The sequence below is a fragment of the Oncorhynchus masou genome, chromosome 18, assembly GCF_036934945.1.
Source record: "Oncorhynchus masou masou isolate Uvic2021 chromosome 18, UVic_Omas_1.1, whole genome shotgun sequence".
Taxonomy (NCBI): Eukaryota; Metazoa; Chordata; class Actinopteri; order Salmoniformes; family Salmonidae; genus Oncorhynchus; species Oncorhynchus masou.
The window spans coordinates 21,164,389-21,180,965 of NC_088229.1; the positions used below are offsets into that span (position 1 = coordinate 21,164,389).

The window sequence follows — 16,577 nt, forward strand, 5'->3', positions numbered from 1 at the left end:
TTTGCAATTTGTTCCAGTCACAGGCAGCAGAGAACTGGAACGAAAGGCGGCCAAATGAGGTGTTGGCTTTAGGGATGATCAGTTAGATACACCTACTGGAGCCCGTGCTACGGGTGGTTGTCGCCATCGTGACCAGTGAACTGAGATATGGCGGAGCTTTACCTAGCATGGACTTGTAGATGACCTGGAGCCAGTGGATCTGGCGACGAATATGTAGCGAGGGCCAGCCGACTAGAGCATACAGCCCAAACCCATCTGGACAAGAGGAATACCTATGTGAGAATGCTATAGTACCCTCCAAGCTCGTCATCAAGCTGGGTGTCCTTGTTCTTCATGATGCTCTCTGCGCTTTTAACGGACCTCTGAGACTATCACAGTGCAGGTGCATTTATACGGAGTCTTGATCACACACAGGTGGATTGTATTTATCATCATTAGTCATTTAGGTCAACATTGGATCATTCAGAGATCCTCACTGAACTTCTGGAGAGAGTTTGCTGCACTGAAAGTAAAGGGGCTGAATAATTTTGCACGCCCAATTTTTCAGTTTTTGATTTGTTAAAAAAGTTTGAAATATCCAATAAATGTTGTTCCACTTCATGATTGTGTCCCACTTGTTGTTGATTCTTCACAAAAAAATACAGTTTTATATCTTTATGTTTGAAGCCTGAAATGTGGCAAAAGGTTGCAAAGTTCAAGGGAGCCGAATACTTTCGCAAGACACTGTATATACTGTACTCGATACCATCTACTGTATCTTGCCTATGCCGCTCTTTACCATCACTCATTCATATATGTTTATGTACATATTCTTTATCCCCTACACTTGTGTGTATAAGACAGTAGTTGTGGAATTGTTAGTTAGATTTCTTGTTGGTTATTACTGCATTGTTGGAACTAGAAGCACAAGCATTTCGCTACACTCGCATTAACATCTGCTAACCATGTGTATGTGACAAATAAAATTTGATTTTGATTTGATTTGATACAGGTCGCAGTGGTGGGTGGTATAAGGTGCTTTAGTAACAAAACGGATGGCACTGTGATAAACTGCATCCAGTTTGCTGAGTAGAGTATTGGAAGCTATTTTGTAGATGACATCGCCGAAGTCGAGGATCGGCAGGATAGTCAGTTTTACTAGGGTACGTTTGGCGGCGTGAGTGAAGGAGGCTTTGTTGCGGAATAGAAAGCTGACTCTAGATTTGATTTTAGATTGGAGATGTTTGATATGAGTCTGGAAGGAGAGTTTACAGTCTAGCCAGACACCTAGGTACTTATAGATGTCCACATATTCTAGGTCGGAACCATCCAGGGTGGTGATGCTAGTCGGGCGTGCGGGTGCAGGCAGCGAACGGTTGAAAAGCATGCATTTGGTTTTACTAGCGTTTAAGAGCAGTTGGAGGCCACGGAAGGAGTGTTGTATGGCATTTCTTGACATTGGCCTACCTATCTAGTAAAATAGATTACTGAACTGTCAGGAATGAGGCTAACAAATCCAGTCAAATAACGGGGGTGGTGCCTAAAACGTCTATGCTATGGGCCTATCGGACCAAGATTGACAAACATACACCTTGGTTTCTGAATAAAATATATAACAGGATTCACAAACGTATATTATATTTTGTAAATGGTAGTTTACTGTGTCAAATGGCTGTGTCAAATGGCTCAATCTGCCAATATGTCAGAAATGTAGATCCACAAGTTCATTTACAAATATTTGTATCACAATCAAACTATCCCTGGGACAAAATATTATCTTGAAACGTAATAATAATAAAAAAATTATAAATCAAATGAGGTTCACGATGTTGCACTTTTGGCACCATTCATAATGGTCGAAACCCCACATATCCAGTAGTCTAAATCGAGCGCAACTATTTCAAGCAGGCTGTCACAACAGTAAATCAAAAAACCCTTAGCTTAATTTGTGATTAAGGAAAAACGTTTTCCTATTGTTTTAATTCTCAGTGTTTGAGTGTTTTTTTGCAGTGGCTCAGAGTTGACTTTAAATAGTTAAAAATGCACATTCGAGGTGTGCGGACGTATGTGACGTATAGTGTTTTTGTCTAAAGCTACATTGACTGCGGATAGCTGGCTAGCTAGATACAGTTGTTGCGGCATTCTTGAAATTAATATTTTGTTTCCGCTAGCTTACGTTAGTAATTAGAAAAACGAATGAGCAATAGCCCACACTATTGCAGGAAGTCACACGCTACCATGGATCACATTTGGCATCCTCCAATGTGACTAGGACGTCTGGACTAGTCTTGTGCCATAGGAGTTAGCTAGCAAACAAGCTCGCTAGTTGGTCTGCTTGCTAATGCTGTCTAGCTAGGTGGTGAGTAGTGTTTTTATTGATTGATACTGGGTGTGCCATTCGTGTTGATTGTTTGACAGTTTACCTGTCACATTCGTTCAAACCTTTTACCCATAGTTTGTGAATATTTGAAATGTAGCTAGCCAGCTAGCATATCTCGTAGCTAGCTAGTTAATTAGCTACGGTTAGCCGCGGCTATTTGGCCTTTTCATAACCAGCCGATGGTTACATATTGAGTTATAATGTGACATGTTGTTTAAAGTCGTTGGCTAAAGTAAAGCTAATTCAACTCAAGTTGGATATATGCCAGTTTAGCCAAAACAATGGAAAGTTTACAAGCTGCGTGAATCCAGGTCAAGGCACCAATGTGACCACCTGGATTTAAACCCGGGTCATCTGTGTGGGACAGGGCAGTGATTTCTAATAGATCTAGTTATATCGATGTTGTTCACTGTAATAAATGTACATTAATGTATTTTGCCAGCACAGCGAGCAGCTGCGAACATCAGTGGTTGAGATCCCGTATAATTTGTCATCACTTTGACATCTTTGCATTTCGCCTCCAAACTATGTTGACGCTTTTGTCTTTTTGACAGATATTGCAGCACGTTGAGATTCTTGAAACTTGAGGAACTCTTTAAGTACAGTACAATGGCTCCCAAAGACATCATGACCAACTCCCATGCCAAATCCATCCTCAATGCCATGAACACACTTCGTAAGAGCAACACACTCTGTGATATCACTTTGAGAGTGGAGAATACCGACTTTCCTGTGCACCGCATTGTCCTGGCAGCCTGCAGTGACTACTTCTGCGCCATGTTCACCAGCGAGGTAACTGTAAGCCTATTTAAATAATGGTTAAATAAATACAAATAAAAAGTAAGCACAAGACTGGAGTTAATTTAGGCCTAGATAGACACATATGAGACAGCACTTCCACAAAAGACCAATGATGACTGATCATCAGTGTCATCAGCGATAATAACTTTATCAATACGTTTGCTGGTGGTTCTCTCTGTATGCAGAAAGAGACAGGTAATAGTTGTTTGACTGGTTCATAGGTTGACAATGCCCAAAAGAGTTTCTACGTATCCCTTGTGCTTAGAACCCAGCTAAGATTTTTGTAGGCTGAAATTAAACTGATATTCATTTCCTTGAGCAATATGTCTTTCAGTGTGACTGCCATCTGGTTATTTATATCTTAATAAAAACGTGAGTGGATTATATAGGCCTACCTCAAATATTAGGCTATTCCCAAACACAAAACAGCAATGAAAGTGCATAGCAGAAATAGTCCAATGCTAATTATTTCTCTGTAGCTCGGTTGACCTAGTTTCTCTTTCCTTTAACATTTTTAGCTCTCTAAGAATCCCCAGGTGAGCATTGCTCTTTTACTAACAAAGCTGACTATAATCCACAGCTGCCTACACAAGTATGACAAATAGTAAACACAAGGAATCAGTAGGCCTATGTTTTTTGCAATGAGTGCGTAGTGCCCTGTGTCTGGCAAGAGCGACTACTAACCAGTAATTTAAACTGATGTGTCTGTCTTTGCCGTTGTGCTTTTGCAGTTGTCAGAGAAAGGGAAATCCTTTGTAGACATCCAGGGGTTGACTGCGTCCACCATGGAGATCCTGCTGGACTTTGTTTACACAGAGACTGTTTTGGTCACAGTGGAGAATGTCCAGGAACTGCTTCCTGCTGCCTGTCTGCTGCAGCTCAAAGGTAAGTTGAGAAATGTAAAAATAATATGAGAACCATTGGACACCATTGCACTTTACTGTTCATCCACTGTATTTACTCTGTGGAATAAACTACCGGTATGTCAGTTAAATCTAAATCTGCTCTTTTGTAAAATGAAATGCACACCCATCATCTTCCCTTATTAGGTTTGTGCAATATGACTGGCTATATTGTATTGCTAATATAGTGGAAACATTGTTAATTTGTCAAGAAGTTTTTACTTGAGACAAACTAGCAAATTAAATACTTCAACATTATTTTACAAAATTAAAGTACTGCACTCACTTAATGTGTGTATATGTTTCTTTGTATTCCTCAGGAGTAAAAAGAGCTTGTTGTGACTTTCTGGATAGTCAGCTTGATCCCACAAACTGCCTGGGCATTCGTGACTTTGCGGAGACCCACAATTGCCTTGACCTGATGCAGGCCGCTGAACTCTTCTCCCAGAAGCACTTCCCTGAGGTGGTTCAACATGAGGAGTTTATGCTGCTCAGCCAGAACGAGGTTGAAAAACTAGTTAAATGTGATGAAATCCAGGTAAGTAAAGTGGATTTGGTGAGGTATTATTATACTTGTCGTAACGCTGTAATTACGATAGAAATAATCGTTGTTTCATTAGGTAGCCTTGTAATTGCATATTAATGGAGTTGCGTTTTTGTAATTACAACAATTTCTATGCAATTAAACTACAATTACTTAAGTACAAAGTAACAATATGTTAATACAATGTTACTAGTGTAATTATGGTGTTACTACAGATATAAGAGCAGATTGATGTAAAGTGTTACCAAAGTCGAATAGTGTATGGAATTTATTTGTGAATTCAGAGAGCACACTGTCATGTTGCCTCAGGTGCATATTTTATCTCTATTCGCGGTTATCTTTGAATGATCAGGGGGATACTTTTCACAAGTCTCAAATTGTCCTTCAAAAACCTGAAGTTGAAAGAAAAGGTGCAAGTGTAGACCTGCAGTAATCTCTATTAATGGGGCCCCCTTTGCATATTTACTTGGCTCTGAAATTATGGAGAAAATAATCTGATTTAAGTATACCTTTGTGCTCTGGAAATTCCCGTGTTTAACCGCACAGCGCATATCTTGCTGTATAAAAACATAATTGTAACCATGGGACTTGATTTGTAGTTTTCCAATTCATTCAAAGGACTTTTGCTTGTCACGGTTTTTGTGATCAAAATGTGTGTAATATACACTTAAAGTGGCTTGCGAAAGTATTCATCCCCTGTGGCATTTTTTCATATTTTGTTGCCTTTACAACCTGGAATTAAAATAGATTTTTGGGGGGTTTGTATAATTTGATTTACACAACATGCCTACCACTTTGAAGATGCAAATATGTTTTATTGTGAAACAAACAAGAAATAAGGCAAAAAAACTCAACTTGAGCATGCATAACTATTCACCCCCCAAAGTCAATACTTTGTAAAACCACCTTTGGCAGCAATTACAGTTGCAAGTCTCTTGGGGTATGTCTCTATACGCTTGGCACATGTAGCCACTGGGATTTTTGCCCATTCTTCAAAGCAAAACTGCTCCAGCTCCTTCAGGTTGGATGGGTTCCACTGGTGTACAGCAATCTTTAAGTCATACCATGGATTCCACAATTGGATTGAAGTCTGGGCTTTGACTAGGCCATTCCAAGCCATTTAAATGTTTCTCCTTAAACCACTCGAGTGTTGCTTTAGCAGTTTGCTTAGGGTCAATGTCCTGCTGGAAGGTGAACCTCCGTACCAGTCTCAAATCTCTGGAAGACTGAAACAGGTTTCCCTCAAGAATTACCCTGTATTTAGTGCCATCCTTCAATTCTGACCAGTTTCTCAGTCTCTGCTGATGAAAACATCCCCACAGCATGATGCTGCCCCTACCATACTTCACTGTGTGGATGGTGTTTTCGGGGTGATGAGAGGTGTTGGGTTTGTGCCAGACAGTGTTTTCATTGATTGGCAAAATGCTAAAAATAAATAAATAATTAAATCACCTTTATTTAACCAGGTAGGCTAGTTGAGAACAAGTTCTCATTTACAACTGCAACCTGGCCAAGATAAAGCAAAGCAGTGTGACAGACAACAACACAGAGTTACATATGGAATAAACAATAAACAAGCCAATAGCACAATAAACTAGTCAATGACAGTAGCAAAAAATAAATTTAAGTCTTATCTGACCAGAGCGCCACCTTCCAAATGTTTGGGGAGTCTCCCACATGCCTTTTGGCGAATACCAAACATGTTTGCTTATTTTTTTCTTTAAGCAATGGCTTTTTTCTGGCCACTCTTCTGTAAAGGGGTGGCAGGGTAGCCTAGTGGTTAGAGCGTTGGACGAGTAACCGGAAGATTGCAAGTTCAAACCCCCAAGCTGACAAGGTACAAATCTGACCTTCTGCCACTGAACAGGCAGTTAACCCACTGTTCCTAGGCCGTCATTGAAAATAAGAATTTGTTCTTAACTGACTTGCCTAGTTAAATAAAGGTTAAAAAAAAAAGCCCAGCTCTGTGGAGTGTATGGTTTAAAGTGGTCCTAAGGACAGATACTCCAATCTCCACTGTGGAGCTTCGCAGCTCCTTCAGGTTTGGCCTCTGATTAATGCCCTCCTTGCGTGATCTGTGAGTTTAGGTGGGCGGCTCTCTCTTGGCAGGTTTGTTGAGGTGCCATATTCTTTCCATTTTTTAATTATGGATTTAATGGTGCTCTGTGGAATGTTCAAAGTTTTTTATTTATTTTTATAACCCAACCCTGAGCTGTACTTCTCCCCCACTTTGTCCCTGACCTGTTTGGAGAGCTCATTGGTCTTCATAGTGCTGCTTGCTTGGTGGTGCCCCTTGCTTAGTGGTGTTGCAGACTCTGGGGCATTTCAGTACAGATATTTATACTGCTCAAAAAAATAAAGGGAACACTTAAACAACACAATGTAACTCCAAGTTAATCACACTTCTGTGAAATCAAACTGTCCACTTAGGAAGCAACACTGATTGACAATAAATTCCACATGCTGTTGTGCAATGGAATAGACAACAGGTGGAAATTATAGGCAATTAGTAAGACACCCCCAATAAAGGAGTGGTTCTGCAGGTGGTGACCAGACCACTTCTCAGTTCCTATGCTTCCTGGCTGATGTTTTGGTCACTTTTGAATGCTGGCGGTGCTTTCACTCTAGTGGTAGCATGAGACTGAGTCTACAACCCACACAAGTGGCTCAGGTAGTGCAGCTCATCCAGGATGGCACATCAATGCGAGCTGTGGCAAGAAGGTTTGCTGTGTCTGTCAGCATAGTGTCCAGAGCATGGAGGCGCTACCAGGAGACAGGCCAGTACATCAGGAGACGTGGAGGAGGCTGTAGGAGGGCAACAACCCAGCAGCAGGACCGCTACCTCCGCCTTTGTGCAAGGAGGAGCACTGCCAGAGCCCTGCAAAATGACCTCCAGCAGGCCACAAATGTGCATGTGTCTGCTCAAACGGTCAGAAACAGACTCCATGAGGGTGGTATGAGGGCCCGACATCCACAGGTGGGGGTTGTGCTTACAGCCCAACACCGTGCAGGACGTTTGGCATTTGCCAGAGAACACCAAGATTGGCAAATTCGCCACTGGCGCCCTGTGCTCGTCCCAGATGAAAGCAGGTTCACACTGAGCACATGTGACAGTCTGGAGACGCCGTGGAGAACGTTCTGCTGCCTGCAACATCCTCCAGCATGACCGGTTTGGCGGTGGGGTCAGTCATGGTGTGGGGTGGCATTTCTTTGGGGGGCCGCACAGCCCTCCATGTGCTCGCCAGAGGTAGCCTGACTGCCATTAGGTACCGAAATGAGATCCTCAGACCCCTTGTGAGACCATATGCTGGTGCGGTTGGCCCTGGGTTCCTCCTAATGCAAGACAATGCTAGACCTCATGTGACTGGAGTGTGTCAGCAGTTCCTGCAAGAGGAAGGCATTGATGCTATGGACTGGCCCGCCCGTTCCCCAGACCTGAATCCAATTGAGCACATCTGGGATATCATGTCTCGCTCCATCCACCAACAGACCACCACAGACTGTCCATGAGTTGGCGGATGCTTTAGTTCAGGTCTGGGAGGAGATCCCTCAGGAGACCATCCGCCACCTCATCAGGAGCATGCCAAGGCATTGTAGGGAGGTCATACAGGCACGTGGAGGCCACACACACTACTGAGCCTCATTTTGACTTGTTTTAAGGACATGACATCAAAGTTGGATCAGCCTGTAGTGTGGTTTTCCACTTTAATTTTGAGTGTGACTCCAAATCCAGACCTCCATGGGTTGATAAATTTGATTTATATATATATATGACTATGAATATGAATATGAGATCATGTGACACTTAAATTGCACACAGGTGGACATTATTTAACTAATTATGTGACTTCTAAAGGTAATTGTTTGCACGAGATCTTATTTAGGGGCTTCATAGCAAAGGGTGAAAACATGCGCGCACCATTTTTCATTTTTAAAATTAAATTATTATTATTTTTTAGACAAGTTATTTTTTTCACTTCACCAATTTGGACTATTTTGTGTATGTCCATTACATGAAATCCAAATAAAAATCTATTTAAATGACATGCAACAAAATAGGAAAACGCCAATGGGGGTGAATACTTTTGCAAGGCACTGTAGTTAAGTCAGAGGCACAATTTTCTGTTCTTTTTGTAACCATTTGTCTTAGTCAACTATCTACATTATCATTAATTAAAACTGTCACTTTGACTTGTTCTTCTTGAAGTGAAGTTGATCTCAGTCATTTGGAGAAATCAGTGATTGAGTGAATGCATTTTTGGCCTTGAGTAGTTATACTTTGGGATTTCTGTTATTACAACAAGCATATTGTTGTCAAGGTGTGTGGTTGTGAATACATGTGGTCTCTGTTTGCAGGTGGACTCAGAGGAGCCTGTATTCGAGGCAGTGTTGAATTGGGTTAAACACAATAGGAAAGAGAGGGAGATTTATTTATCGGAGATGCTGGAGCATGTGCGGATGCCTTTGCTCACTCCACGCTATATCACAGACGTCATTGACTCAGAGGTAAGGCAGCTAGACCACACACGGTCACATGATGTAAACATAGGCCTAGACCACCTTTACTCAACACACAGACACGTACAAAGCTCTCCCTTGCCCTCCATTTGGCAAATCTGACAATAACTCTATCCTCCTGATTCCTGCTTACAAGCAAAAATTAAAGCAGGAAGCACCAGTGACATACCCCAACCAGAAGCCATGGATTACAGGCAACATTCGCACTGAGCTAAAGGGTAGAGCTGCCGCTTTCAAGGAGCGGGACTCTAACCCGGAAGCTTATAAGAAATCCCTCTATGCCCTCCGACGAACCCTGAAATAGGCAAAGCATCAATACAGGATTATGATCAAGTTATACTACACCTGCTCCTACACTAGTCGGATGAGGCAGGGCTTGCAAACTATTACAGACTACAAAGGGAATCGCAGCCGAGAGCTGGCTAGTGACACGGGCCTACCAGACGAGCTAAATAACTTCTATGCTTGCGTTGAGGCAAGTAACACTGAAACATGCATGAGAGTATCAGCTGTTCCGGATGACTGTGTGATCACGCTCTCCGCAGCCGATGTAAGACCTTTAAACAGGTCAACATTCCCAAGGCCGCTGGGCCAGACGGATTACCAGGACGTGTACTCCGAGCATGCACTGACCAACTGGCAAGTGTCTTCACTGACATTTTCAACCTCTACTTGTCTGAGTCTGCAATACTAACATGTTTCAAGTAGACCACCATAGTCCCTGTGCCCAGGAACACTAAGGTAACTTGCCTAAATGACTACTGGCCCGTAACACTCGCGTCTGTAGCCATGAAATGCTTTGAAAGGCTGTTCATGGCTCACATCAACACCATTATCCCAGAAACCCTAGACCGACTCCAATTTGCATACCGCACCAACAGATCCACAGATGATGCAATCTCTATTGCACTCCACACTGCCCTTTCCCACCTGGACAAAAGGAACACCTATGGGAGAATGCTATTCATTGACTACATATCAGCATTCAACACCATAGTGCCCTTAAAGCTCATCACTAAGCTAAGGACCTTGGGACTAAACACCTCACTCTGCAACTGGATCCTGGACTTCCTGACGGTCTACCCTCAGGTGGTAAGGGTAAGTAACAGCACATCCGCCACGCTGATCCTCAACACGGGGGCCCCTCTGGGGTGGGTGCTCAGTTCCCCTCCTGTACTCCCTGTTCACTCATGACTGCATGGCTAGGCACAACTCCAACACCATCATTAAGTTTTCTGATGACACAACAGTGGTAGTCTTGTTCACTGATAACGATGAGACAGCCTATAGGGAGGAGGTTAGAGACCTGACCGTATGGTGCAAGGTCAACAATCTCTCCCTCAACGTGATCAAGAGGAAAGGAGATGATTGTGGAGATGATTGTGGACTACAGGAAAAAGAGGACTGAGCACGCCCCCATTCTCATCAACGGGGCTGTAGTGCAGCAGGTTGAGAGCTTCAAGTTTCTGGCGTCCACATCACCAACAAACTAACATGGTCCAAGCACACCAAGACAGTCGTGATGTGGGCACGACAAAATCTATTCCCCCTCAGGAGACTGAAAATATTTGGTATGGATCCTCAGATCCTCAAAAGGTTTTACAGCTTCACCATCGAGAGCATCCTGACGAGTTGCCTCACTGCCTGGTAGGGCAACTGCTCGGCCTCTGACCGCAAGGCACTACAGAGGTTAGTGCGTACATCACCGGGGTCAAGCTTCCTGCCATCCAGGACCTCAATACCAGTCGGTGTCAGAGAAAGACGCTAAAAATTGTCAGACTCCAGCCACCCTAGTCATAGACTGACTGTCCTCTCTGCGCCGCACGGCAAGTGGTACCGGAGCGCTAAGTCTAGGTCCAAGAGGCTTCTAAACAGCTTCTACCCCCAAGCCATAAGACTCCACAACAGCTCGTCAAATGGCTACCCAGGTTATTTGCACCCCCCCCCCCCTCCTACGCTGCTCTCTGTTATTATCTATGCATAGTCACTTTAATAACCCTACCTGCATGTACATTATTACCTCGACACTGGTGACCCCACACATTGGCACATTGACTCTGTACCGGTACCCCCTGTGTATAGCCCCGCTATTGTTATTCACTGCTGCTCTTTAATTATTTTTTTTTCTTATCTATTACTTTTTTTAAAGGTATTTTCTTAACTGCATTGTTGGTTAAGGGCTTTGTAAGTAAGCATTTCGCTGTAAGGTCTACCTGTTTTATTTGGCACGTGACAAATAACAGTTGATTTGAAATCCACTTTCAATGGAAATTCTCCATTGAGAATGATTTATGGTGTGCGTCTGGAAAACAGGCCTCAAGTGTTGCGCAGATGTGTTATTACTGTCTTGATAAAGTACTGTATATGTTGTGATGTGTTCCAGCCCCTTATTCGATGCAGTCTTCCCTGCCGAGACCTTGTGGATGAGGCCAAGAAATTCCACCTTAGACCAGAGCTGAGGAGTGAGATGCAGGGGCCACGCACCCAAGCCAGATTAGGTACAGTACTGACCTCCATTTTTTGGATTTATTTTCTTGTCCTAATAATAGGGATACAAGACAAGCTTAGTGGAAGTTACTACCTTATTCATGTGGAAAAAGTGATTACCGTGTTGCTCTTTCAAGGTGCCAAGGAGGTCCTGTTGGTTATTGGAGGATTTGGCAGTCAACAATCCCCTATAGATATCGTTGAGAAGTATGATCCTAAAACTCAGGAGTGGAGCTTTTTACCTGTAAGTATCTTTTTTTTAAATGAAATATTTTGGCTCTCTGATCTTGGTTAACTTATCTCAAGCATGTTTTTACAGAACATTGCTCGGAAAAGGCGTTATGTAGCAACCGTGTCCCTCAATGACCGTGTGTATGTGATTGGCGGTTACGATGGTCGATCGCGGCTTAGCTCGGTGGAGTGCTTGGACTACACGGCAGACGAGGATGGTGTCTGGTACACCGTCGCCACTATGAATGTACGGCGTGGCCTTGCCGGGGCGACAACACTCGGAGGTAGAGGATCTTCTCTGATTGACAGCCCTCATTGTCATGGGGTTTACAAAAACAAATAGCACTGAAGTGAGTTTGACTGACCTCAGGTGTAACAAAACCCTGCAAGTGTTTTCTAATGCAGACTTTCAAAAAGTTGTTGGAACATTTCCTTACATTTCTTTTCTCACTTTTCTGCCCACAGACATGATCTATGTTGCTGGAGGCTTTGACGGTAGCCGCCGTCACACCAGCATGGAACGATATGACCCCAATATTGACCAGTGGAGCATGCTTGGGGACATGCAGACAGCCAGGGAAGGGGCTGGCCTGGTGGTTGCTAGTGGACTTATATACTGTCTTGGTGGGTATTAAAGATGTTTGGTTTAAGTTTGTAATGGTGTTGGTGTATAAATATTTAAAATATCTCCCATTTCCCCCACTGACCTTAGTAAGCATCTACACTATGTGGACACCCCATCAAATTGGTGGATTCAGCTATTTCTGCTACACCAGTTGCTGACAGGTGTATAACATCAAGCACACAGTCATGTAATCTCCATAGACATTGGACAAGCTTAGTGGAAATGCGTTCTCTGAAGTGATGAATCACGCTTCAGGCAATCCGACAGACAATTCTGGGTTTTGCGGATGCCAGGAGAACGCGACCTGCTCAAATGCATAGTGCCAACTGTTAAAGTTTGATGTAGGAGGAATAATGGTCTGGGGCTGTTTTTCATGGTTCGGGCTAGGCCCCTTACAGTGAAGTGAAATCTTAAAGCTACAGCATACAATGATATTCTAAACAATTCTGTGGTCCAACTTTGTGGCCTTGCATCTAAGCCACAAAGTTGGACCACAGAATTGTTTAGAATATCATTGTATGCTGTAGCTTTAAGATTTCACTTCACTGTGAACAGTTTGGGGAAGGCCCTTTCCTGTTTCAGCATGACAATGCCCCAAAGCGAGGTCCATACAGAAATGGTTTGTTGAGATTGGTGTGGAAGAGATTGACTGGGCTGACCTCAACCCCATCGAACACCTTTGGGATGAATTGGAACGCTGACTGTGAGCCAGGCCTAATCACCAAAATCAGTGTCCGACCTCACTAATGCTCTTGTGGCTGAATAGATGCAAGTCCCCACACCAATGTTCCAACGTCTAGCGGAAAGCCTTCCCAGAATAATGGAGGCTGTTAAAACAGCAAAGGGGGACCAACACCATATTAATGCCCATGATTTTGGAATTATATGTTTGACGAGCAGGTTTCCACACACTTTTGGTCATGTAGTGTATGTAATTTATTGCAGGTGGGTACGACGGATTGAATATCCTCAATTCAGTAGAGCGGTATGACCCTCACACAGGTCATTGGACGAATGTCACCCCCATGGCCACCAAACGCTCAGGTGAGTTCTCCAAAGTATGAGGGCTGTATAGATTATATACAGTATGGCTCTTTTACATATGGCTATGTCTGAAGGGCCTATACTCTTTAAAAAAAATGTATATATTTTACCTTTATTTAACTAGGCAAGTCAGTTAAGAACAAATTCTTATTTTCAATGACGACCTAGGAACAGTGGGTTAACTGCCTGTTCAGGGGCAGAACGACAGATTTGTACCTTGTCAGCTCGGGGGTTTGAACTTTCAACCTTCCGGTTGCTAGTCCAACACTCTAACCACTAAGCTACCCTGCCGTCCCTGTATCCCTTTGTTACAGGGGCCGGTGTAGCCTTGCTCAATGACCACATCTATGTGGTGGGAGGCTTCGATGGAACAGCGCACCTCGACTCGGTGGAGGTTTACAACATTAGGACTGACTATTGGACCACGGTAGCCAGTATGACCACTCCCCGCTGCTACGTAGGAGCTACCGTCCTCCGGGGACGACTCTACGCCATCGCTGGGTAAGCCTAAACATCCCAACCCTGCTCAGAATCTTTTTTACATTTATTTTTAGGAAAGTGTAAATTCACTTTCCTTTCATATGTTTATTGCTTTTAATGACAGACAGATGAGAAACAATGAGGGAGACAGGTGAAGAGGAGATTCAGAGTGAAGGGAGGACACAGGGATTGAACCCCTGTCTCCGGCTAAGCGTTGTACATGTGCATAGACCCGGGAGTGTTATCACTCGACCACGGCTCTGCAACCGACTTCAGTATTAAGAGATACTGAAGGGATCATTAATATACATTATGTATGACTCTTAATTGTTTTATATTATTCTTGCTTAGATAAAATTGTAATGAATCATGAATGCAATCTCCTTATGGTCCAGTTCTCGATAAGCATGCGACTTATGTCATTGAACACAGCCATATGATGTATTGTTCATCCTCCCCTGTACTCTTTTGCCCTCTCTAGGTATGATGGAAACTCCCTTCTGAGCAGTATCGAGTGTTATGACCCTGTTATTGACAGCTGGGAGGTGGTCACGTCCATGGCCACACAGCGCTGTGATGCAGGAGTGTGTGTCCTCCGAGAGAAGTGAGATTTACCTCAGCACAACCTCAAAGGTTGGGTGAAGCAGAGGAGGGCAGTCATCTAGTCCTGAATCTGATATTTACGTGCCACTACTATGGAACGACAGAGGGATTATTCACTTGGTGGCCAGTGTGCTATATGTCCTCCCGGAAGTCTCTTGATTCTATTCATCAGACTTTCTCATCTGAGCTTAGTTACTTCTGTGTGATAAGGGACAGGGGGTGTACAACAGTGATTAGAGTTGTTTCAGTCTCTTCATCAACAGTTGTTGCTTCCAAGAAGACATCCATCCCAACTCACTCGGTCGCATGACACACTTTGTGGTAGCTGTTGCCGTGGTTACCCGTGAGATTTTTGACTCATCTTTTAAAGTGCAATATATTTCTCTACTTATGTTATGAACCGTTGGAGCAGAAGAAACAAGAGACTCCAGTTTTCTGCTGCTATATGCCTTATGCCCTTGTGGCCCACATTGAACTGAACATCCATGATGCCTCATTAGGACTGTGATTGTTGTCATGCCATCAAGTATGATGATTATTTAGCATTTGCCAGGTTTTCAGTCAGACAGTAAACCCTTTGTAGATTTTGTAATTCTGTATAAAGCGCTTTTAGAAACAAATCACTTATTGAAGAATTGTCATTTACCTGACAGTAATTATTTTCAATGTATCAAAGATATTCAAATGAATGACATTTTAGGGAAAGCACCATAATTGTATTGTGGACTGCAGATGGTTCCTTGCTCTTTTGCTGTTTCTGTCATCTTGTCAAAATCTCTGTCCCCTGCAATTGACTCCTCTGAAGATGTGCGTATGGTGCATGCATTTGTCCATAGTGGATTTGTTTGGACAAGCAAAATGACTTGACTTCTATTATTCGGGGCAAGTACAAAATCCTGAGGAGTCTTTTGTTGTTACTTGAAAAAGTGAATAAACATTGTGATAATGTATGACTTTATTTGTTTTCAGTTATTCCTGTAATGCAATGTGGAATTCAATGTTTAAGTGAACTGTTGTGACCTCTAGTAAAAGCCCAGTGAATTTGTCAAGGGTTTCGGACCTCTTGGTTTAATGGCTAAGTTGTTGGACTGACTGTCACACTCGCAGGGACCCGAGTTTGAGTCCTGATTGGGCTAATCACCAAGCTAGCTGCATTGATGTCAGAAGTGGAATGACACTACTGTGGGACTGTCGGGTGTGGGAGGATGTTCGGGGGGGCAGGGATGTGTTTCCCAAAAGAGGGTGTAGTCTTGTGATCCTTGATAAGTGCTTAGTAACGGACACGCCTACTCAAATGTTTTGCTTTATTTGGACTATTTTCTACATTGTAGAATAGTAGTGAAGACAAACTATGAAATAACACATTTGGAATCCTGTAGTAAACAAAAAAGTGTTAAAAAAATAACTAGTCAAGTCAGTTAAGAACAAATTCTTATTTACAATGACATCCTACCCCGGCCAAACACTAACCCAGACAATGCTGGGCCAATTGAGCTCCACCCTATGGGACTCCCAATCACGTCCGGTTGTGATACAGCCTGGAATTGAACCAGGGTCTGTAGTGATGCCTCTAGCACTGAGATGTGCCTTAGACTGCTGCACCACTCGGAAGCCCAACAGTCTTGAAGGAGTTCCCACATATGCTGAGCACTTGTTGGCTGCTTTTCCTTCACTCATCCCAAACCATCTCAATTGGGTTGAGGTCAGGTGATTGTGGAGGCCAGGTCATCTGATGTAGCACTCCATCACTCTCCTTGGTCAAATAGCCCTTACACAGCCTGGAGGTGTGTTGGGTCATTGTCCTGTTGAAAAACAAATGATAGTCCCACTAAGCCCAAACCAGATGGGATGTCATATCACTGTGGTAGCCATGTTAAGTGTGCCTTGAATTCTAAATAAATCGCAGACCTTGTCACCACTTAAGCTGGTGTGGTTTCTTTGCAGCAATTTGACCATGAAGGCCTGATTCACGCAGTCTCTTCT

The 16,577-nt window shown here is 43.2% G+C and overlaps 1 protein-coding gene across 2 annotated transcripts; it reads left to right on the top strand.

Moving 5' to 3' along the window:
* Positions 1 to 1,868: 1,868 nt before the first annotated feature.
* Positions 1,869 to 15,544, top strand: LOC135504186 (kelch-like protein 12). 2 transcript variants are annotated; one of them, XM_064922531.1, is made up of 13 exons: positions 1,869 to 2,338; positions 2,914 to 3,151; positions 3,679 to 3,696; positions 3,892 to 4,045; positions 4,383 to 4,600; positions 8,963 to 9,112; positions 11,508 to 11,622; positions 11,749 to 11,855; positions 11,931 to 12,126; positions 12,308 to 12,466; positions 13,413 to 13,511; positions 13,826 to 14,012; positions 14,473 to 15,544. In XM_064922531.1, the coding sequence occupies exons 2-13, from the start codon at positions 2,969 to 2,971 to the stop codon at positions 14,597 to 14,599; spliced, it is 1,713 nt and encodes a 570-aa protein (XP_064778603.1). In that variant the 5' UTR covers positions 1,869 to 2,338; positions 2,914 to 2,968; the 3' UTR covers positions 14,600 to 15,544. The 2 variants fall into 2 exon arrangements, with proteins under 2 accessions (XP_064778603.1, XP_064778604.1); XM_064922532.1 differs by lacking the exon at positions 3,679 to 3,696 and having other exon boundaries at positions 1,870 to 2,338.
* Positions 15,545 to 16,577: the final 1,033 nt, after the last annotated feature.

Coding starts and splice junctions, on each gene's coding strand:
- LOC135504186 (XM_064922531.1), top strand. CDS start 2,969: ATGGCTCCCAAAGACATCATGACCAACTCCCATGCCAAATCCATCCTC. Junction 11,623..11,748: donor ACGCACCCAAGCCAGATTAG/GTACAGTACTGA, acceptor TGCTCTTTCAAG/GTGCCAAGGAGGTCCTGTTG. Junction 12,127..12,307: donor CGGGGCGACAACACTCGGAG/GTAGAGGATCTT, acceptor TTCTGCCCACAG/ACATGATCTATGTTGCTGGA.